Raw genomic sequence first — 25,296 nt, 5'->3', positions numbered from 1 at the left:
GAAGTCCAGTGGACTTGTCCTCCTACAAAACAAATGGCAACAACAATAATTCCTTGCCATGTGTAGGTTCAACTGCAATACAACTAGTAAAATGCTCCAATCATTATGTTCCGGTAGTATAATATTTCAGAATAAATCGGTAGGATAACTGGTCCGTTAGAGCACCAGTACCAATACCAGCGACAGTCAGTCTAGCTACAATCAGTAAGAAGGTTAGAGACCTAACCAATCAAATTACCTTTGACAATAGCGACATAGGAGTCACTCAGAGCGCAACACGTGGAAGGGAATCTCCAGTGCACTCTTCCAATGGTTAACACACATGTCACTAATAAATAGAATCCTCCATTCAGGAGGAAAATTATTAGAATCATTAACCACGATCACACCATGTACGACTGGCCCAATACTTAAAGAGTACTTCCGTCGTGAGGTTAGCTCCTCCATGTATAACATAGCTATGAAATAGACTTCATACCTATCACAAACTACAATAGTGGAAGACACAGTGACTTGTCGAAAAAACTACTACAGACTCCCTTGACAACAATTCTGACTGACCTCCAGGCATTGACCTGAAAATTACCTGACTACGTCAGACTCATTCTGATCAAGTTGTAATCTGCCAGGATACTTGGTTTTCTTCCCTTGAAATGGGGCAGAATCACATGCGCGCTTGTGTAAGCATAAACGCACATGCACAACGGAACATCCAATTAGGATTTATGCTAGGATCACTCAAGGGTCATAGCAAAATACCAGCCTTAGTAAATAAGGTTGAACATTTACTTCTAGGCATTTGACTCTACAGCACTCACCAGTTTCTTCCCAGAAGTCCATAGGTCATCCCTGTAGACTGACCAAAACTAGTGCCTTACAGCTGTAAACTTATCATATAGTTATCAACTTAGGATAGTGCCTAAGCAACACACCAAGTAGGAAAACCCTAGATATGGCATTAGAGACAATGCCATGATAGTCATTTTGCCAGAACATTGGACGTATTTAGAATACAGTCCAATTAGATGATTTTTGTGTGAGAACTATATTTTGTATATCTTTTGTTTATGCTTTCATTCCTTTTCGGTTCATTTCCTTTGACACTTAGGAAGTGATAGAGCCCTAAACAAAGTCCCCATACAACCATCACTTAGTGCCACAATGCCGCTCAATGGGGAATTAAGGCAATTATATATATTTCATGAGTGTGTGTGCGTGCGTTGTTAACATCTGCCTAAGTTACTGCCCAGATCTTCCAGTCTGGACGACGACCAGATGACGGGTCCGGAACGGCAACCCCAAACCCGGACACCCACGGCCCATCATTGTGGCTATATGACCCGCTGTCAGGGAGCCTACCAAGGTAAACTACCAGAGGGGGGGTTCCGCAACGGCGATCACCAACCAGGACATCCCCTGGCCCTTGCAGCTTCCAGGGAACCTATCAAGGTACATCACTAGAAGGGACCGCAACGGCGATAACCAACCGGACATCAACTGCCATCCTTGTGGTGGACTGCAACGCTTTCAGAGAAGCCTACCAAGTTCAACCACCAGAGGGGACTGCAACGATGACTACAAACAGGACATCACGTGTTCATGATTTTATGTTGATTTGTAACTTTCAGGACAAACAAGATCCAAACCACCAGGGGGGGTATGTCATGACTTTGGCCTCTTTGGGTATAGCAACCCCATCCCCCTCTCCCTGCCTCCCCCTTGCCTCCTTCAACTAGCTGCTGTGGTCAGAGGTCGTAAATTCCTGAGAAGACCCTGCCACATGGCCACATAGTAGAGAGAGAGTACATTTTCATAGAGGACAAAGGAAATCCTTCCACCTCACAGAACTTGAGGTACAAACAAATTTCATGTTCTGGAGAAAGTATAAACGATCGATGAAGAATCCAGCTACGAACTGGTCCGTTTGTCACAACTTGGGACAGCTCATGGGAGACGGTGTGGCCACATTACCATAACGATGTTTATATAATAGCCTCAGATATGAGGTTTACATCTAATTGTTGTATAAGATGAATGAGTGAGGATGATACTGTTTGTGTAATTGTGTAATATGACTTTGGACTGTTTAATGAAGAAAAATACAATTCCCTTTTGAGTTGAACTAAATCAGAGGACCGCCCCTGAGCCCAGTTAGGGTCAGACATCCTGGGACAGCCCGCTTCAGCCCTTCCGAATAAAACCCCCACTCGGGTTTTCGATCAGCAGACCGAGCTTACCTCAATTACGAGATGGTTAAAGGTTGCAGACCATGATTCTCTCAATCAAGGGAGGACAAAAGGTTGCAGACCATTGCTGAATCTTTTAACCATACCACATGGTTAAACTCTTAGACTATTGATACCGACAGAGTAAGAACAAGTCTTTGATATTAATTACTAGTCTGCAGCTAGGAATTTGGTATCATTGAACGCGAAGAACGACAACCGCCAAAAACATTCACTCTATAACGAATGTCACTCTGAACAATCGCCAATAACCATGACAGAGAGAGAGAGGGAGAGAGACAGACAATTCAACAAAATAAATCACCAGCAATCAAAACGACACACTGAGCGTAAATATATATATTGATTACAATTGTTCTCGAATGAGTGAGTGTTATCACTCTGTAGTGACTTCTTAGTCGACCCCCACTTCCCCTTTTGTCTAACAAGCCGCCATGCCGGTTTAGCCCACTAGGGCACATTCTCATGTCATTTCATGTCACCACATTTACCTTGTTTGTTTGTTTGTTTATGCATTTCTGTGAATTACTTAGTTAGTAAAAAAATTAATGATTTAAGACAATTGATGTATGGATGACTCATAGTGAAGACTGGGTTCGTGCAGATAACCAACAATTTACGACGTTTGGAATGAGACTAACGTGAGGTAAAGTAAATAATTCATTAATTCGAAGACTAATTGATCAGATAAAATATCTGAAAAGTTATTTTAGGAAATGATATTTTGTAATCTGAATATTTTTCCTTGGTGTCCCGACTTCCTAGTTAATTAGTTACGTGATTAATCAGTTGATCGCGTAATAACTAATTACAAAGAATCTTTGATAAAAACTATCAGTCTTCAGTTAATGATAGTAAAGACACGACAACAGTCTGACTGAGTGGTGGTAGGGAGCAGCAGGCTCGTAAGCATTCATTCAAACAGCACTTTTCTGCGTTTGCCAGTAGCTCTTCGCAATGCTTGAAGCACAGCACTGTTTATGACTTCAAACCTATCAACTCCCAGATTAGGCTGGCAATACTATAGTGCCTATAAGAACATCCAATAGTCAAAGTTATATGAAATACAAACGGTATAGAGAGAAATAGTCCTATAAAACTACAACTTAAATCTTCTTAACTGGGAACATTGAAGACTCATGTTAAAAAGGAACCACCAGCTTTCATATGTTCTCATGTTCTGAGCAAGGAACGTAAGCGTTAGGTTTTTTACATGGCACATATTGCACTTTTACTTTCTTCTCCAACACAGTGTTTTTGCATTATTTAAACCAAATTGAACATGTTTCATTATTTATTTGATACTACATTTACTTTATTTATGTATTATATTAAGTTCAAATAAAAGTGTTCATTCAGTATTGTTATAATTGTCATTATTTCAAATCAGCCAGATTAATCAGTATCGGCATTTTTTGGTCCTCCAATAATCGGTATCGGTGTTGAAAAATCATAATCGGTCGACCTCTACTAAAGGCTACTGATTGTGGTGAAAGTAAGGAAAAAAATAACAAGAAAGGGTTATTCAAGTTTAAGTAGTTGATGGTTATGTTGTTTGAGCACAAATTTTAACACTGTCAGTTCTGCAATCTTTGTAAGAACATGTGACAAAGAGCTGTACTTTTAAGGAGGTTATTGTGCATTTCACAGTAACTTAATTGCAGTTAGTTGCCTGGAAGTTGCTGTGAATTTTACATTACTAGCTGTCAGTAAGTTATTGTAAAATTCACAGTAATTTAATAGTCAGTAACTGCTAGTAACTAGCAACTAGCTGTCAACTGGACATTACTGATTACAAGATTGTTTAACATTAGTTGACAACTACTAAGCATTCTTTAAGGTAACCACACTTGGGACTCAGCCTCACCTGGTCTCAACCTCTTGGTGGACAGCAAACTGACTTTCCTGACACATTGTCAGGTCAGTGAGTGTGAAAGATCACCCAGAACAAGTTTATGCATTAACTACTTGCAGCGAGCTGACACGATTATTGAAAAATAAACATTAACTTCCTGATGACCAACTCCCATTAAGTTCCTCGAAAATGCAGTAACCACTCAACAGTGCAGTTGTTGATTGTCACAAGCGTTTACAAAGACTGTAGAACTGGGAGTAGACAAATGAGGTGCTCAACCTTCATCAAAATAACAACAAAGACAAATACCAAAACACATTGGCACAAATACAACATATTTTAGACCATGCCCCCAAATATGCTTTTAATAATCTCTATCATAACCACAGGCCCGGTGGCGTAGGAAAGTCAGGTTGATGGCAACCGAGAGGTTGTGAGTTAAAATCCCAAGTGAGGTTGACTCCGAAGTAATCAGAATACAGCAGCATACTGTCCCTTACAGCAATAATACCTTATCCAGTTCTAAAAATACATGAACTTTTTGTATATTTACAGTTTTTTCACTGCAACCACCCGGGAAATGTTTAACAGTGTAATGAAGAACCATACACAAAGGCTTGTTCAAAGAACTGATATGAAAAGGTTCTCCACAATTAAAAAAAAGTGTTTCCCCCTACAAAATGAATAACCTTGTTTTGGTAGTAACTATCACTTTGTTTGAGAATGTAGGGTTAATGTTTAATTGATGGAGATGAATGGAAACCACTGTACACTATTCTTAGCCTTTCCAGCCTTATTAAATGACCTAAGCACAAACAAATATCACAGCTAATCAGTGTTTGGCCATACCTGTCTAATGAGTGGCCTCAGGATAGCCAATGTAGACCAACAAGGAAATAAAGTTGAGTGATTAGAAGAACAAAAGAAGAGGGTGTAGTGTGTGGGGTGTCATAAGGGAGGGGTGTAGGCAATGAAGGATAGCATGAGGGATATTTAAAGAGCAAATACATGGGCTTTGTACATAACACTTAAGAAATGTCTGTGAAGAAATTGGTATGTTTATTGACGGTGGCAAGTCTCCTAATTCAAGGTAAGTCTTTTTGAGCGTATTAGATTGACCACTATACTTTTCTGTGGCAGGAGTGGGATTGTCTACGGCCTTGTCCGAATACCCATACTAGTGTACCACATACTTAAACTACATACTATTTACTCATCGTTGCATACTATTAAGCAAGTAGCCTACTGAAACAGATCATTTGGTTCCATATCAACATATTCATTAGTGAAACCAAAGCGCTGTAACATACATAGGCTAAATATAAAAAGCCTAGGACACACACCAACATTTTTCAACTGTTCAAATCAAAATGTTATTGCACAGAAAAACGTGGACCGTCGGGTGCAAATTCAGTCACAAATTCAGAACCACTGGACAGCAACATTACAAACTAAAGCACTGATCATTGGGAACGAGATCAGAATGACTGCTAAGGCTTGATCCATAAATTAAATGCATGCCTACAAAACTAAAGCAATCTGTTAAAATCAAAAGGCCTGAATAACATCACATCAATAACAAGACGACACATTCATAAATCAAAATATGGTTTAGTATTTAGTTGAAAAGCTCTGACGAGAACAATAAACACTTTTCAGTGAGAAAACAGAAATACACTCTGGGTAAAAAATTTAATAAAAAATACTAATGTTTTCAAAGATGTAACCTAAAATACAATTTTCATTATACTTTTAAAAAGAACATAAACTACTTTGCCTACATTTGAGCACCACCACAGAATCTTTGGGAATCTTCCCAATGAACTAACCTGGTTTTGTTGTTGGTTACCTGAAGAGAACTAGCGCCTATCACTCACAGCCCCCCACTTCCAATGCATTGTGGAAAAGTATTAATTCAATTCTAATAGATGAAGAGCTGAAATTAGTGATGCATCCTGGAATTTAAACCATATTTGATTTTAGAAATGTTGCATACTATCAAAGATTATGGATATAGTGACAAGATACATGGGAGCTGTTGTCCACAAATATTTTGAATAGTTGCCATTGTTGAATACTTGTTTCAGATTGAATTGGGGTGTGTTCGTAAATTCAATTTGGTGTGCCAGAGTGCACCCTAGTAGAGCTGGTCAAATCAAATCAGATGGTTAGGCTAGTTAGGCTGGTTACATGTTATCCAGAGCGTTGTTTACTAACTGTGCAGCTGGCAACAATTTAATTAAGCATTTTTGCCGACGTTTACTGACACCGAACATTTTTGACAGGTGTTATTCTGATGTGAATTTACAAACAAACTAAGAAAGGGATAATCAGCAAGAGGCAATTCATTCTATGGCTAAATTCACAATCTGGCCTTCATACCAACATGGCCATCTAATCATCTCGAGTTTACAATTGTCTCATTGCTTGTCAAGCATCACTACTCTGAACAGTTCTGACTTACAATATGTGGACAACTATAAATACCTAGGTGTCTTTCTAGACTGTAAACACTCCTTCCAGACTCAAATTAAGCATCTCTAATCCAAAATTAAATCTAGAATCGGCTTCCTATTTTGCAACGAAGCATCCTTCACTCATGTTGCCAAACATACCCTTGTAAAACTGACTATCCTACTGATCCTCGACTTCGGCAATGTCATTTTCAAAATAACCTCCAACACTCTACCCAGCAAATTGGATGTAGTCTATCACAGTGCCATCCGTTTTGTCACGAAAGCCCCATTTACTGCCCACCACTGCGACCTGTATGCTCTCGTTGGCTGGCCCTCGCTTCATATTCGTCGCCAAACCCACTGGCTCCGGGTCATCTATAAGTCTTTGCTAGGTAAAACCCCGCCTTATCTCATCTCACTGGTCACCATACTGGTCACTGTAGCATGCGCTCCAGCAGGTATATTTAACTGGTCACCCCCAAAGCCAACTCCTCCTTTGGCCACCTTTCCTTCCAGTTCTCTGTGGCCATTGACTGGAATGAATTGCAAAAATCTCTGAAGCTGGAGTCTTATATCTCCCTCACTAACTTTAAGCATCAGCTGTCAGAGCAGCTTACCGATCATTGCACCTGTACACAGCCCATCTGTAAATAGCCCACCCAACTACCTCATCCCCTTATTGTTATTTATTTTTTTGCTCCTTTGCACACCAGTATCTCTACATGTACATTCATCTTCTGCACAACTATCACTCCAATGTTAATTGCTAAATTGTAACTATTTCACCACTATGACTTACAGTATTTATTGCCTTACCTCCCTAATCTTTCTACATTTGCACACACTGTATATACAGTGCCTTGCGAAAGTATTCGGCCCCCTTGAACTTTGCGACCTTTTGCAACATTTCAGGCTTCAAACATAAAGATATAAAACTGTATTTTTTTGTGAAGAATCAACAACAAGTGGGACACAATCATGAAGTGGAATGACATTTATTGGATATTTCAAACTTTTTTAACAAATCAAAAACTGAAAAATTGGGCGTGCAAAATTATTCAGCCCCCTTAAGTTAATACTTTGTAGTGCCACCTTTTGCTGCGATTACAGCTGTAAGTCGCTTGGGGTATGTCTCTATCAGTTTTGCACATCGAGAGACTGAAATTTTTTCCCATTCCTCCTTGCAAAACAGCTCGAGCTCAGTGAGGTTGGATGGAGAGCATTTGTGAACAGCAGTTTTCAGTTCTTTCCACAGATTCTCGATTAGATTCAGGTCTGGACTTTGACTTGGCCATTCTAACACCTTGATATGTTTATTTTGAACCATTCCATTGTAGATTTTGCTTTGTGTTTTGGATCATTGTCTTGTTGGAAGACAAATCTCCGTCCCAGTCTCAGGTCTTTTGCAGACTCCATCAGGTTTTCTTCCAGAATGGTCCTGTATTTGGCTCCATCCATCTTCCCATCAATTTTAACCATCTTCCCTGTCCCTGCTGAAGAAAAGCAGGCCCAAACCATGATGCTGCCACCACCATGTTTGACAGTGGGGATGATGTGTTCAGCTGTGTTGCTTTTACGCCAAACATAACGTTTTGCATTGTTGCCAAAAAGTTCAATTTTGGTTTCATCTGACCAGAGCACCTTCTTCCACATGTTTGGTGTGTCTCCCAGGTGGCTTGTGGCAAACTTTAAACAACACTTTTTATGGATATCTTTAAGAAATGGCTTTCTTCTTGCCACTCTTCCATAAAGGCCAGATTTGTGCAATACATGACTGATTGTTGTCCTATGGACAGAGTCTCCCACCTCAGCTGTAGATCTCTGCAGTTCATCCAGAGTGATCATGGGCCTCTTGGCTGCATCTCTGATCAGTCTTCTCCTTGTATGAGCTGAAAGTTTAGAGGGACGGCCAGGTCTTGGTAGATTTGCAGTGGTCTGATACTCCTTCCATTTCAATATTACCGCTTGCACAGTGCTCCTTGGGATGTTTAAAGCTTGGGAAAGCTTTTTGTATCCAAATCCGGCTTTAAACTTCTTCACAACAGTATCTCGGACCTGCCTGGTGTGTTCCTTGTTCTTCATGATGCTCTCTGCGCTTTTAACGGACCTCTGAGACTATCACAGTGCAGGTGCATTTATACGGAGACTTGATTACACACAGGTGGATTGTATTTATCATCATTAGTCATTTAGGTCAACATTGGATCATTCAGAGATCCTCACTGAACTTCTGGAGAGAGTTTGCTGCACTGAAAGTAAAGGGGCTGAATAATTTTGCACGCCCAATTTTTCAGTTTTTGATTTGTTAAAAAAGTTTGAAATATCCAATAAATGTCATTCCACTTCATGATTGTGTCCCACTTGTTGTTGATTCTTCACAAAAAAATACAGTTTTATATCTTTATGTTTGAAGCCTGAAATGTGGCAAAAGGTCGCAAAGTTCAAGGGGGCCGAATACTTTCACAAGGCACTGTACATTTTTCTATTGTGTTATTGACTGTACGTTTGTTTATCCCTTGTGTAACTCTGTGTTGCTTGTGTCGCACTGCTTTGCTTTATCTTGGCCAGGTTGCAGTTTTAAATGAGAACTTGTTCTCAACTGGCCTACCTGGTTAAATAAAAGCTAAATAAAAACATATATTTTAAAATTGATTAAATAGTTCATCAATCTACACAATATCCCATAATGACAAAGCAAAAACAAGATTTTAGAAATGTTTGATAATTTATTAAAAATAAAACACTGAAGTATCACGTTTACATAAGTATTCAGACCCTTTACTTAGTACTTTGTTGAAGCACCTTTGGCACCGACTACAGCCTTGAGTCTTCTTGGGTATGACGCTACAAGCTTGGCACACCTGTGTTTGGGGAGTTTCTCCCATTTTTCTCTGTAGATCCTCTCAAGCTCTGTCAGGTTGGATGGGGAGCGTTGCTGCACAGCTATTTTCAGGTCTCTCCAGAGATATTTGCTCTGTCTGGGCTCTGGCTGGGCCACTCAAGGACATTCAGAGACTTGTCTCGAAGCCACTCCTGTGTTGTCTTGGCTGTGTGCTTGGAGTCGTTGTCCTGTTGGAAGGTGAACTTTCGCCCCAGTCTGAGGTCCTGAGAACTCTGGAGAAGGTTTTCATCAAGGATCTCTCTGTACTTGGCTCCGTTCATTCTATCCTTAATCCTGACTAGTCTCCCAGTACCTGTCGCTGAAAAACATCCCCACAGCATGATGCTGTCACCACCATGCTTCACTGTAGGTGTCACGCTCTGACCTTAGTTCCTTTGTTTTTGTCTCTACAGACAATTCCTTCAACTTCATGGCTTGGTTTTTGCTCTGACATGCATTGTTAATTGTGGGACCATATATTGACAGGTGTGTGCCTTTCCAAATCATGTCCAATCCATTGAATTTACCACAGGTGAAATCCAATGAAATTGTTGAAACATTTCAAGGATGATCAGTGGAAACAGGATGCACCTGAGCTCAATGTTGAGTCTCATAGCAAACGTTCTGAATACTTATGTAAATAAGTGTTTCAGTTTTTTATTTGTATTTTTTTTTCTAAAAACTTGTTTTCACTTTGTCATTATGGGGTTTTGTGTAAAGAGTGCTGAGGATATATATTGTTTTAAGTAACCACTGGTGCAGTACTGGTACTAGAGATGATAGAGACACTATGGAGACACTATTTGGCATGTTGCGACTTTAAAAAATAGTTTTAAACAATTTTTCATTAACAATGTTTGAAATCCAGAATGTCTGTCATTCTAAAGTAAGAACCTGTACAGCACTGGTGAGAGAGAATGAGGCTTAAAAATCCTTCTTTACCTTTTGCCTCCCCTTCATCTACACTGATTGAAGTGGATTTAAGAAGTGACATCAATAAGGGGTCATATCATTCACCTGGATTTACCTGGTCAGTGTCAATGAAAGAGCAGGTGTCCTATTGTTTTGTACAGTCAGTGTATACATAGGCGTCATGACACTTTTCATGCATCTTTCATTGCCCTTTTTGAGTGTTGCAGTATCCTTCCCAGAGATACATCTCAAAAGTAAATAGTTAATGTAAAAATATGTTTTTCTATAGAATGGCTTGCTACTATAGTGAGAACAAAACAAGCCAATTGTTGATGAAAATCCTTTACTGACATGATGTATTACGAACGGTTTTGCATGTTATTTTGGCATTAATACGTCTCACATATCAGTTTACAAACAATGTAAAAAATATATATTGAGTTAATAAAGCCGATTTCTTGAGTAAGGTAGCTCCAAAATGCAGGTATTTCAGCCTAGATCAATACTTTCTCTAGTGGTGGGACAGCCAGTGGAAATGCAGAGTGTGGGGTTCGGTAATGTTCTCTAGTTGCGCCATGATTGGCTCAGGGTTCTGTCACTCATGAGGACACTCCGTCACCACAAAATCTACGGACAGAGCTCGAAAATTCAAGCCCCTTGGATGCTGCCATAGAGTTATATTTGAAGTGCCCATCCAAGAAGTGTGAAGGTCATTGGCCACAGATAAAATGATGTCAACTCACTATCTACAGTAGCTTTGATCGGACTGATCGTGTCAAAATCATACTTTCAAAATCTTAGCTAGCAAGCTAGCAGTCATCATCATGAACCAACTTGACAATCTACTGGCAAATCCTTTTCAATTATTGTCATATCCTTGTCAAATTAAGAGAAATTAGAGATAAAACGTTGCGGTGCTCATGGGCCATTGGACATAAACATTACACAACAAGTCGGAAATTGCAAATTCAACCATGAGTGGTTTGGAAGGAAGCAGTGGCTAACTGCAAGCATTCTAAAGAAATAATTTTGCTTCCAAAATATTTTGCTTCCAGTGGAGGGTGTGTGGTTCAAGTCTGGGTTTAAGGGTTTAAAACATCTGTCTGAAAGAGTGTAATTCCAGTTCATATTGCGATTGTTTTGTTTGTGCAATGCTCTGTCAGTGCTTCTGCATATTGTCTATAAAAGTGGATCCTTGTGATTGTATTCTCCTTCCTTTTTACATCACACTGGCCTAATAAAATACTTCAAATGGCAGTCTAACCGCTGATTCTGGGTCTCTCTCTCTCTCTTTCTCTCTCCGTGGTGACTTAAAGAAGAGTAAAGTTAAGTCCTCAACATCTTGCTGAATTTATCTGAACTAATATCTCTCTGAATTTCTGTCGCTGTCCATTTCGAAAGTGCTGAACCAGGCCTACCTCATCGCAGCTCGTTTGCTTGAACTTGCTTATACTTACGAGCTACGTATTATTTATATAAGAACAAATATTGTGAATTTACTGAACATAAATGTGATAAAGTTTGTGTATGGTTCAAAAGTCAAAATGTCGACATTCATTATTATTGAAGGAGAATGTGGTTCTTATCTAGTTACTGTACACAAATCCACAAGGAGTCAGTAGAAACCATATGAAGCAAGTCAGCCATAAGCTCCACACTCGGGACAGCTTTATGTAGACCCTAAGAGTTTGTTGGCAGCGTTTGCTGCTTAAGTACTCACATTCTTAAAGAAATATACTTAGATACTTGTAAAATAAACATGTATAAAATACATAAATGTATAAAATAATAAAACACTACAATCCAACTCATATTACAACATCATTCCATTTCAGAGTCTTTTCAGTTTTATGAGTTGAAAAACAAAAAAATATATGGCAAATAGAAATCAAAACTGGATGGTCTTCAGAGATAGATGGGAGGGGTTGAGGGTAGCTGAAGGCTGGGACTAAAAACGATTGTAAAATATACTGTGTCCATAAAATGTATATAGTATGTATAAACTGAAAGTAGAAGCCTAATTGTTGTAGTGCATTCGTTTAATCCAATTAGGGGAAGGATGTTAGGGTTAGGAGAAAATAATAAAGGAAAATATTGTTTTTTTATATGTATGGGGGATTGGAAATTATGCAGACAATTACATTGATGGAAGCCACAGTCTATCTGCAATATTAAAGCTAAACTGCCCCCTAAATAAAATATTAAATAAAACACTCTAATCCAACTCATAATACAACAGCATTCCATTTCAGAGACTTTTCAGCTTCATGAAAACATGAATTTAATGTTTTAGCTTTATTTGTTTGATCCACTACTGAAGAAAAGGTGCAGCTGATGCAAGCTAGCATGCAATGAGGTGTGACATGTTCAACAATTATGGTTATACACAAGCTGCATTTTCACAAAAGCAAACATGTTTAATAGAGGCAATCAGACAATGAATTAACTCAATTACTTCCTCTCTTTCTCAGAATCATATTGTCAACTTGATGGTAAGAACATGATCTACATTTTATTCTCCAGACGTGTACAGAAATTAATGGTCATCCCTCCCATTGCTGCCATTTCTTTTTGCTATTTGTTTAACTTAAAGAGCATGATCGATAAGAACATACTATAAATGTCAACCTTTGAGATATTCTTTGTTTTCATTATTGACAAAATGTAATCAGTCCACATACCTGCATGCACATTTTGACAGCTGCCATGATCTTAATGATGTGCTGCTAATGTTTTAATGTCTGATTATTTTATTTATCATGTATACTGTGTATCATGTTACTGTGAAGCCAAAGGTTCATTTCCACACTGTGTCACCAATCATGTTTTGGTAACACTTTACTTGACACCCAGTGTCATAACACTTTATGACACGATCATAAACTTGTCATAATATGTCATAACAGCTGACATACTTGTCATAACCTGTCAGAATATGGTCATAACACTGTCATGGCCCATATATTTACACCTGTTGTGACGTACACTACATTCCTAAAAGCATATGGACACCTGCTCGTCGAACGTCTCATTCCAAAATCATGGGCATTAATATAGAGCCGGTCCCCCCTTTGCTGCTATAACAGCCTCCACTCTTCTGGGAAGGCCTTCCACTAGATGTTGGAACATTGCTGCTTGGACTTGCTGCCTTTCAGCCACAAGAGCTTTAGTAAGGTCGGCACTGATGTTGGCCGATTAGGGCTGGCTCGCAGTCTGCGTTCCAATTAATCTCGAAGGTGTTCGATGGGGTTGACGTCAGCGATCTGTGCAGTCAAGTACTTCCACACCGATCTCGACAAACCATTTATGTATGTACCTTGCTTTGTGCATGGGTGCATTGTCATGCTGAAACAGGAAAGGGCCTTCCCCAAACTGTTGCCACAAAGTCCAGAGAATGTCATTGTATGCCGTAGCATTTAGATTTCCCTTTACTGGAACTAAGGGGCCAAGCCCGAACCATGAAAAACATTCCCAGACCATTATTCCTCTTCCATTAAATTTTACAGTTGGTACTAGGCATGGGGGCAGGTTTTGGATTGCCAGATGATGAAGCTTGGTTCATCATTCAACAGAATGCATTTCCACTGCTCCAGACTCCAATGGCGGCAAGCCTTACACTACTCCAGCTGACGCTTGGCATTGCACATTATGATCTTAGGCTTGTGTGCAACTGATCGGCCATGAAAACCCATTTCATGAAGCTCCAGACGAACAGTTCTTGTGCTGAAGTTGCTTCCAGAGACAGTTTGGAACTCGGTAGTGAGTGTTGCAACCAAGGACAGACAATTTTTATGCTCTACGTGCTTCAGCACTTGGCGGTCCCATTCTGTGAGCTTGTGTGGCCTACCACTTTGCCGCTGAATCGTTGTTGCTAATAGACGTTTCCAATTCACAATAACAGCACTTACACTTGACAGGGCAGTTCTAGCAGGGAAGAAATTTGACGAACTGACTTAGTGGAAAGGTTGCATCCTATGATGGTGCCACGATGTAAGTCACTGAGCTCTTCAGTACGAGCTATTCTACTGCCAATGTTTGTCTATGGAGATTGCGTTGCTGTGTGATCGATTTTATACACCTGTCAGCAATGGGAGTGGCTGAAATAGCCGAATCCACTAATTTGAAGGGGACGTCCACATACTTTTGTATATATAGTGTATATTTCGTTATTTTATGGTTGGATATGACACCTATATGTATTCAAATGTGTTTTTTCCCTGACAAAAAGTTTCCTTTCGTTTGAAAGTTTGTTTCTTAAATCGTTTGTTGTTTTTGTCATAAATTGTTTACAGTCATCTGTTTCCCTCATATTTTTATAACTTGTAGAAAATACACTTTATGACACTCTCAAGAAGCATTATGACCCTCCTGTGTCACTTTAATTGGACTAAGAAAATACACTTTATGACACTGTCAAGAAGCGCTATGACCATCATAATCATATAAGCCAAATAGCCCTATCACGTACAGTGGCTTGCAAAAGTATTCACCCCCTTGGCATTTTTCCCTTTTTGCTGCTGTAAGGGATTTCCTCCTCTTCTTCCGAAGAGGAGAGGCGAGAAGGATCGGAGGACCAATATGCGGCGTGGTAAGTGTCCATGGTTCTTTTAATAAGAAATAGTACACATGAACAACTGAATACAAAAAACAATAAACGTGGAATGAACGAAACCCAAAACAGTACCGTGTGGTGAAAAACACAGACACGGAAACAAACACCCACAAACAAACAGTGAAACCCAGGCTATCTAAGTATGATTCTCAATCAGAGACAACTAATGACACCTGCCTCTGATTGAGAACCATACTAGGCCGAAACATACAAATCCCCAAATCATAGAAAAACAAACATAGACTGCCCACCCCAACACACGCCCTGACCATACTAAATAAATACAAAACAAAGGAAATAAAGGTCAGAACGTGACAGTACCCCCCCCCCCCCCCCCCCCAAAGGTGCGGACTCCGGCCGCAAAACCTTAACCTCTAGGGGCGGGTCTGGGTGGGCGTCTGTCCGCGGTGGCGGCTCTGGCGCGAGACGTGGACCCCACTTCACCATAGTCTTAGTCCGCCTCATTGTCCGCCTCCGTGGCTTCCTAACCACGGTGACCCTTCTAAATGACCCCACTGGACAGAGGGGCAGCTCGGGACAGAGGGGCAGCTCGGGACAGAGGGGCAGCCCCGTACTGGCTGACGACTCTGGCAGATCCTGGCTGACTGGCGGCTCTGGCAGATCCTGGCTGAATGGCGGCTCTGGCAGATCCTGGCTGAATGGCGGCTCTGGCAGATCCTGGCTGAATGGCGGCCCTGGCAGATCCTGGCTGAATGGCGGCTCTGGCAGATCCTGGCTAAATGGCGGCTCTGGCAGATCCTGGCTGAATGGCGGCCCTGGCAGATCCTGGCTGAATGGCGGCTCTGGCAGATCCTGGCAGAATGGCGGCTCTGGCAGATCCTGGCTGGCTGGCGGCACTGGCGGCTCCTTGCAGACTGGCGGCATTGGCGGCTCCTTGCAGACTGGTGGCTCTGGCGGCTCCTTGCAGACTGGCGGCTCTGGCGGCTCCTTGCAGACTGGCGGCTCTGGCGGCTCCTTGCAGACTGGCGGCTCTGATGGTGCTGGGCAGACGGGTAGCTCAGGCGGCGCTGGGCAGACTGGAGACTCCGGCAGCGCTGGAGAGGAGGAAAGCTATGGCAGCGCTGGATGGAGGAGCTCTGGCACCTCTGGACTGAGGGGCGGAAGCTCTGGCAGCGCCGGACAGGCGGGAGACTCCGGCAGCGCCGGACATGCGGGATAACCTGTAGGGAGGAGACAGAGAGACAGCCTGGTGCGTGGGGCTGCCACAGGACCCACCAGGCTGGGGAGACCTCCAGGAGGCATGGTGTTAGGAGGAGGCACCTGAAGGACCGGGCTGTGGGGGAGCACTGGAGCTCTGGTGCGCAGCCTTGGCACCACTCCCCCAGGCTGGATCACTACTCTAGCCCAGACCCTCCAGAGTGCAGGCACAGGTTAAACCGGGCTGTGGGTAAGCACGGGAGCTCTAGTGCCTACTACGTGCACCTCTCCCTTAGGCTCCACTCCCACATTTGCCCGGCACGAGCGGAGCGCAGGCATAGGATGCACTGCACCCTCCCAGCGCCCTGGAGACACAGTACGCAGAGCCGGCATAGGATACCCTGGACCAAAACTGCGTACCGGCGACCAGACACGCTGAGAAGGCACCATACGCCCTGGCTCGATGCCCATACTCGCATGACTACTTCGGGGGGCTGCCCGATAGCGCACCGGGCTATGGGCACGTACTGGCGACACCGTGCGCTTAACTGCATAACATGGTGCCTGACCAGTAACGTGCTGCTTATAATAAGCACGAGGAGTGAGCTCAGGTCTGAAACCCAGGCTACCTAAGTATGATTCTCAATCAGAGACAACTAATGACACCTGCCTCTGATTGAGAACCATACTAGGCCGAAACATACAAATCCCCAAATCATAGAAAAACAAACATAGACTGCCCACCCCAGCCCTGACCATACTAAATAAATACAAAACAAAGGAAATAATGGTCAGAACGTGACAGTTGCCTTACAGCAGTTTTTTGAGGGGGTTGTATCGTTTTATTTACACGCCATGCCTACCACTTTGAAAATGCAAAAATATTTTTTGTTGTGAAACAAACAAGAAATTAGAAGAAAAAAAAGAGAAAACTTAAGCATGCATAACTATTCACCCCCCTAAGTCAATACTTTGTCACCTTTTGCAGCAATTACAACTGCAAGTCTCTTGGGGTATGTCTCTAGCCACTGGGATTTTTGCCATTCTTCAAGGCAAAACTGCTCTAGCTCCTTCAAATTTGATGGGTTCCACTGGTGTACATCAATCTTTAAGTCATACCACAGATTCTCAATTGGATTGAGGTCTGGGCTTTGACTAGGCCATTCCAAGACATTTAAATGTTTCCCCTTAAACCCCTTGAGTGCTGCTTTAGCAGTATGCTTAGGGACATTGTCAGGCTGGAAGGTGAACCTCCGTCCCAGTCTCACATCTCTGGAAGACTGAAACAGGTTTCCCTCAAGAATTTCCCTGTATTTAGCACCATACATCATTACTTCAATTCTGACCAGTTTCCCAGTCCCTGCCAATGAAAAACATCCCCACATCATAATGCTGCCATCACCGTGCTTCACTGTGGGGATAGGGTTCTCGGGGTGATGAGAGGTGTTGGGTTTGCGCCAGACATTTTCCTTGATGCCCAAAAAGCTCAATTTTAATCTCATCTGACCAGAGTACCTTCTTCCATATTTTTGGGGAGTCTGCGCGTTGGGGTGGCTGCATATCTGACATCAGTGTGTGTGCAATTACAATGACAATTTAATATGGTAAATTTAAAAAATATATATATAACATAACCATACTGTTGACACACAGGCTATGGTGTTATGGATTGTTTTGCCTTGTGTGGTAGGTTTTGGGTTTTTTGACACTCTTATGTAGGTGTCATAATCAGCCATAAAATAACGCAATATATGTCACAACAGGTCTAAATATATGTTTCATGACAGTGTTATGACGATATTATAACAGGTTATGACAGGTTATGTCAGCTGTTATGACATATTATGACATGGTTATGATGCTGGGTGTCAAGTAGTGTTACCCATGGTTTCATATTGTATTCTATGGCTTAGTGACTCAATTCAGACTCTGATTATATCTTATGTTCCAGTATGTGGCACCACTCCACTCATCATTGTTTATCTCTGTTTAAGTGTGTGGGACCACTTCATTCAACAACAAAATAGTGGGGGGTGAGGATGCCCCTGCAGGAAGTTGGCCCTGGCAGGCTAGCGTACACCAATTTGGTGGCCATGTTTGTGGCGGGTCCCTCATCAACAAGGAGTGGGTGATGTCTGCAGCCCACTGCTTTTCTGGGTGAGTTAGCGTGAGATACAGAGGACGTAAAGGTTGTAGCTCAAGGAATATGTCAAACTCTCTGTAATGCAGCTGAGTGCAACTCTTACTTGAAATAAGTTTAGGAAAAATCAACTTTAGTTTAATGGGATTATTATATTTTGTAAAATTCTCATATGATGCAAAAATATATATAATCTTCCTGTTCCAACAAAGCTCAAGCCCAAATGATTGGAACATCATCTTAGGTCGACAGAACCAGGAGGGCAGTAACCCCAACGAAGTGTCCAGAACTGTTGCTCAGATCGTCTTACATCCAGTTTACGACAGTGACACCAATGACAACGACATTGCTCTGCTCAGACTCACCTCACAAGTCAACTTCACAAACTATATCAGACCCGTCTGTCTGGCAGCAAGTGACAGTTTTTACCACAATGGAACTGATAGCTGGGTCACTGGCTGGGGCAAAATCAACGAAGGAAGTGAGCAGACCTTTGCATGGAGATGTCATTGACATATTGTGTTGTGAGAAATAGCAGTACATTGCAGACCGAAAACATTTTTTTTCCAATGAAAATGGAATGTTCATAACGAGTCTGTCTCTCATCCTCTACCTCAGAATTCCTCCCCTCCCCTCGGGCTCTGCAGGAAGTGGAGGTTCCAGTTCTGGGTAATAGACAGTGTAACTGCCTCAATGGGGTCGGCTCAGTCACAGACAACATGCTTTGTGCTGGTGTACTGACAGGGGGCAAGGACTCATGTCAGGTAGAGTCCATGCTAACCCATTTCATTATTGCTCTGTTCCTAAACTATTCTTTGTTGTTTGCTGGATTGGAAGACTTACCTTGCTCCATCATTTCAGGGTGACTCTGGAGGTCCAATGGTGGCCAAACAGAACTCTGTCTGGATCCAGTCTGGGGTTGTGAGCTGGGGTTTTGGCTGCGCTCGGCCCAATCTCCCTGGGGTGTACACCAGAGTGTCTCGCTACCAGCCCTGGATCGACTCCAAGATCACTACCGACAAGCCAGGCTTTGTCCAGTTTACCTCCAGTGGGGTAGATACTGACAGCAGTTACACATGTCCTGGCCTACCACCTCCTGCTACAAATGTACCAACTAAACAACAACTAAAAACAACAACAACTAAAGCACCAGATATCGCTGTCATTTCAACTGCAGAAGGTGAGTTTTTCATTTTAGGTTCAGCATCGACAAGCTAGGCTTCGTCCTGTTTACCTCCTGTGGGTTAGATGCTGACAGTAGTTATACCTGTCCTGGCTTGCCACCAACCAGGATCCCAACTGGAAGTACAGCCACCACTGCTGCACATAAGTTTCCTACCTCTGTGGCTACACTCTTAGATAAAGGTTCCAAAAGGGTTATTCGGCTGTCCCCATAGAAGAACACTTTTGGGTTCCAGGTAGAACCTGCTGTGGAAAGGGTTCTACATGGAACCCAAAAGTGTTCTACTTGGAACCAAAAGAGTTCTACATGGAACCAAAAAGGCTTCTTCAAAGGGTTCTCCTATGGGGACAGCCAATAAACCCTTTTAGATTCTAGATAGCACCTTTTTTTCTAAGAGTGTGGTGTCTTAACTTGTATTTTTTATTTGCTGAGCTGTGAAAGACTACGACACTACTTTGTATCATTACTTACCGTTTTCTTCTTTCCCTTTCAGGGCGAGTATGTGGCCGTGCTCCTATGAGTCCCTGTCTAGGGGGCAACAGTTATTATGTTGCGGAGGGAACTTGGCCCTGGATGGTCAATCTACACAGAAATGGGATCCATATTTGCAGCGGCACACTTATTACAGAGGAATTTGTCCTTAGTGCTGCCCAATGCTTCCCTGGGTAAATTAATGTTGCACTGAGCTTTACTGAGAACAGTTGGATAACACTTTCTATGAACCCATAACTAAACTCAGCAAAAAAAAAGAAACGTTCCTTTTACAGGACCCTGTCTGTCAAAGATCATTTGTAAAAATCCAAATAACTTCACAGATCTTCATTGTAAAGGGTTTAAACACTGTTTCCCATGCTTGTTCAATGAACCATAAACAATTAATGAACATGCACCTGTGGAACGGTCGTTAATACACTAACAGCTTACAGACGGTAGGCAATTAAGGTCACAGTTATGAAAACTTAGGACACTAAAGAGGCCTTTCTACTGACTCTGAAAAACACCAAAAGAAAGATGCCCAGGGTCCCTGCTGTGAACGTACCTTAGGCATGCTGCAAGGAGGCATGAGGACTGCAGATGTGGCCAGGGCAAAAAATTGCAATGTCCGTACTGTGAGACGCCTAAGACAGTGCTACAAGGAGACAGGATGGACAGCTGATCGTCCTTGCAGTGGCAGATCACGTGTAACAGCACCTGCACAGGATCGGTGCATCTGAACATCACACCTGCGGGACAGGTACAGGATGGCAACAACAACTGCCCGAGTTACATCAGGAATGCACAATCCCTCCATCAGTGCTCAGACTGTCCGCAATAGGCTGAGAGAGGCTGGATTGAGGGCTTGTAAGCCTGTTGTAAGGCAGGTCCTCACCAGACACCGGCAACAACGTCGCCTATGGGCACAAACCCACCGTCGCTGGACCAGACAGGACTGGCAAAAAAGTGCTCTTCACTAACGAGTCATGATTTTGTCTCACCAGGGGTGATTGTCGGGTTCGCGTTTATTGCCAAAGGAATGAGCGTTACACCGAGGCCTGTACTCTGCAGCAGGATTGATTTGGAGGTGGAGGGTCCATCATGGTCTTTGGTGGTGTGTCACAGCATCATCGGACTGAGCTTGTTGTCATTGCAGCTTTTCTCAACGCTGTGCGTTACAGGGATGACATCCTCGTCCCTCATGTGGTACCCTTCCTGCAGGCTCTTCCTGACATGACCCTCCAGCATGACAATGCCACCAGCCATATACTGCTCATTCTGTGCAGGATTTCCTGCAAGACAGGAATGTCAGTGTTCTGCAATGGCCAGCGAAGAGCCCGGATCTCAATCCCATTGAGCACGGAGGGTGAGGACTAGGGTCATTCTCCCCAGAAATCTCCGGGGCAGGTGCCTTGTTGGAAGAGTGGGGTAACATCTCACAGCAAATCTGGAGGAGGAGATGCACTGCAGTACTTAATGCAGCTGGTGGCCACACCAGATACTGACTGTTACTTTTGATTTTGACCTCCTCCTTTGTTCAGCGACACATTATTCCATTTATGTTAGTCACATGTCTTTAGAACTTGTTCAGTTTATGTCTCAGTTGTTGAATCTTGTTATGTTCATACAAATATTTGCACATGTTAAGTTCGCTGAAAATAAACGCAACTGACGGTGAGAGGACGTTTCTTTTTTGCTGAGTTTATAATGCATTTTAAACAAGCATAATTACTCATAATCCAGTCATATTGCAGTATATGTGTACATGCATTGTAATCAACATTGCGGAGAAAGATTGGCCTGTAAAATCTATTTTTAAATGCTTTTCGAAGACCATATCTGTTTTCTGTTCCTGTAGTTCACATCTAAATCCCGACGAGTGGACTGTGTTTCTGGGAGAGCACAAGCAGAAAGGATCTGATGTCTTTGAGGCTTCATTGGGCATTGTGAACATCACCCTGACCAACCTAACTGGGACCAACATTGCGCTGCTGCAGCTGGAAAACTTTGTGAATTTCAGCAGCTGCCTTCAGCCTATATGTGTAGACCTGAGCAATGATGGACGTTTCCCACCTGGGACTCAGTGCTGGGTGACAGGCTGGGGAAACCAGGACAAAGGCAAGGGTAAGAAACTGTGTTTGTTTGCAAGATGCTGGAAGGCCATTCAGTGTTCAAGTAATGGATGCACATGACTCAATAATTCATCATTTCTTTAGGGAAAATGAGATGATGAAAACAGTTAAGTTTTGTTCACCATATTATTAGGACATTCCTTGTTAGTTTATTCTACCACAGGCATGTGGTGGAATATTTCTATGCGTGTAATTTTACTTAAATTATAGATACCAATTGACCATGCGTATTAGCTGATGTTTTTAACCCAACTAAATGAATCACTATCCTAGTGAACGGCACCACTGGGACGGGTCTATGGGAGCAGCAGGCTAATGTGATGAGCTGTGGCAACATCTCCTCCACTGAGAACATCTGCACTACAGCGATGAACCTGGAACAGGTAACAAGGGCTACTTTACTTAAAGCATCCAGGTATAATGCATTATGATACAGTTATAATGCATAGTAAGACTTGTCATGTACAATCTCTTTATAATGTCTTATGAACATATCTTAATGATCGGGACAAAATAACAGTCAGTTTGAGAGTTGTGTATTGAATGCATAGAGAACCATTGCATACTGTATAGTCCATGTTATAAGGCATTATAAAGGTTCATACATGCTTATAACAAGTCATAAAGAATTACACTTGGATGCTTTAATTTTTGTTTCTTCAAAATTGTATGTATGGCGGAGAGTGCTAGGCATTGCTGTTTGGTGTAGGTCAGAAGTATTGTCTCTGTTTAAGTGATTCTCATTAATATCCCATTCTATTTATTTCTGCTTTGTTTTTTATACAGGGAGATGTAGGTGGTCCCCTGATGTGTAAGTCTGGGTTGGCATGGTTCCAGGCTGGAGTGATAACAATGAATAAGGATGAAAATGATACCAATTTGCGAGCGACCAAGATGCAGATTTTTTCCAAAACCTCCAGATTCGTGTCCTTTTTTAATAAGATGATCAGTGACTTCCCCACCCCGTCAACAACCACTGTCCCTAACAACACAGGAAATGCAGCCCCCAGCCCCCTCTCTCTTTCACTCTTATTTTATTTTTTTCTCCCCATTCTTGCCATGGTCTTGCTGTCAGGCTGGTAGTTCCTCAATCTCTCTTTTTGGTAGTGTCTATAAAATATATAACTTTATGCACCAGAACCAGGGTAATGAAATTTGAGGATTACATTTGTGGCACCAAAGAAAGAAACTAGCAATTTGACAAATGCGTGAAAGTCAGGAATAATCATACAATGAAACTAATGAAGGTAACACTTGATGTAAAACATTGTTATAACTAATTGGTGGAATCTTTTATGTGAAATAATGTTTTTCAAGCAAATAACTGTTTAATTGGTACTGATTAATAAACTACCTATAAACCCTTTATAAGGTATTGTATACTTCAATGTAAAGTTCCAGTGAATGATGACATGTTTAACATATCAGTTTTACGGCGGTAATGTACACAAACAAAATAGGTTGGCATATATTATGTTTTTAAAGTCATGTTATCTATTAAATATAATAATTGTATACTGTAAAAAAAAAATGAAAATAAATGTTTATCATGAATGCATAAATATGAAGGTGTTTTGCTTCTTTGTTTATTTTATTGAAATATCTACATGTATACTCAGGTTTGGTATGTTTCAATAAACTAAACTAACTCATGACATTTACTCTAAGCTATTTTAAGCTTCATTGCAAATGTATATCTTATCCTTGTGTTACTTGGAAACCAACGATCATGGTTACTATTTCCTCAACAACAAAAAAAATCCAATCTTCCAGCTGGCAAGCTTTATGAAGTTATCTAGTTTCTGTATCTATTAATTGTAAAGAAAAATAAAACAAACAATTACTTTGCAGCACAATGTCTCTGCCATACAACTACCAAAAAAGTTTGTAAGATTTTTTTTTTATTATATAAAAGCTGCAAGATTCCTGATTTATAAAGCAATTCTAATGGATTACTTCACTGTTAAACACTAATTGTAATTAGTAATAATGTTCTATTTTTACATCTCTATTAAGATGCTATTGCTGTAAAATGACACTTGGGATTCAACTTCACCTGTGATTTGAACTTACAACCTCCTGGTTGCCAACGACCTGAATTTTCGTGCTTTGTGGGTATGATAGAGATCGGCCACATATGAATTGGGACCATACATTTCAGCACTTTGCTAAAGGTTCCCAGTACATTACTGGCTACTGGTGTTGCAAAAAAAAATACAGGATCTACAATTGACTGTATTTTTTCAGATGAAGTAGGGTGGTATTGCTGTAAAATGGCTGTAATCTGATTACAGTGAAATCTTCTAAATTACAATATTAACTGTATTTTTACTGCAACCTCTTGGTTGCGAGCAAACTAGTGGTTAGAGCGTTGGACTAGTAATCAGAAGGTTGCGAGTTCAAACCCCCGAGCTGACAAGGTACAACTCTGTCGTTCTGCCCCTGAACAGGCAGTTAACCCACTGTTCCCAGGCCGTCATTGAAAATAAGAATGTGTTCTTAACTGACTTGCCTGGTTAAATAAAGGTAAAAATAAATAAAATTAAAAAAATTAAAAAATGAATTCCCTGCTACTCTACAAGGTCTCTAGGCATGACATTGGGGGCGGGCAAAGTCAGATTATCTGACAACACCAACATAAATACCACAGGGCACAGGGACACGATGTAAAGGAATTTTGGTCTTGGGGTGTGTTGATGTTTCTGCAGTGCCACCAGGTACATGGTGGCACAGAAAGTATTCAGACCCCTTGACTTTTTCACATTTTGTTACGTTACAACCCTATTCTAAAATGGATTAAATGGTTTATTCCTACCATCAATTTACACACAATAAACCATAATGACAAGCAAAAACATGGTTTTTAGACATTTCAGCATATTTATTTATATCACATTTACATAAGCATTCAGACCCTTTACTCTGTACTTTGTTGAAGCACCTTTGGCAGCAATTGCAGCCTTGAGTCTCAGGTACAACGCTCGTCATGACATGCCCTGGGGGGAGTATCATAGCCCCTCTCTTCCTCTCTCTCTCGCCACAGTTTTATGACTTAACGACAGGTCGTAAATATCTGTAAGGGACCCTCTCCCCTTTGGACATGCAGTATTGAGGGAAAGAGAGAACAAAGCACGAGACTTGGCCAAACTCCTAATCCCCAAAATGGGAGAATTAAACAATATCTCTACTTTTGAGAATGTGGGAATGGTCCGTGGACACTTCAGGGACAGTTACGTAGAGTGTGTTT

The 25,296-nt window shown here is 41.6% G+C and overlaps 1 protein-coding gene across 1 annotated transcript; it reads left to right on the top strand.

The window, feature by feature from the left end:
- Nucleotides 1-4,890: 4,890 nt before the first annotated feature.
- On the top strand, nucleotides 4,891-23,611 carry LOC110529486 (transmembrane protease serine 9). The gene is made up of 10 exons (XM_021611717.3): nucleotides 4,891-5,191; nucleotides 12,822-12,842; nucleotides 18,115-18,277; nucleotides 18,473-18,741; nucleotides 18,879-19,024; nucleotides 19,122-19,440; nucleotides 19,937-20,108; nucleotides 21,776-22,041; nucleotides 22,323-22,432; nucleotides 22,836-23,611. Exons 1-10 carry the CDS (start codon nucleotides 5,137-5,139, stop codon nucleotides 23,130-23,132), a joined length of 1,818 nt encoding a protein of 605 aa, XP_021467392.1. The 5' UTR covers nucleotides 4,891-5,136; the 3' UTR covers nucleotides 23,133-23,611.
- Nucleotides 23,612-25,296: the final 1,685 nt, after the last annotated feature.

The sequence above is a fragment of the Oncorhynchus mykiss genome, chromosome 1 (genome assembly GCF_057628025.1).
Source record: "Oncorhynchus mykiss isolate SJ-2025 chromosome 1, ASM5762802v1, whole genome shotgun sequence".
NCBI classification, from domain to species: domain Eukaryota; kingdom Metazoa; phylum Chordata; class Actinopteri; order Salmoniformes; family Salmonidae; genus Oncorhynchus; species Oncorhynchus mykiss.
This window is presented reverse-complemented; position numbering and strand designations above follow the sequence as displayed.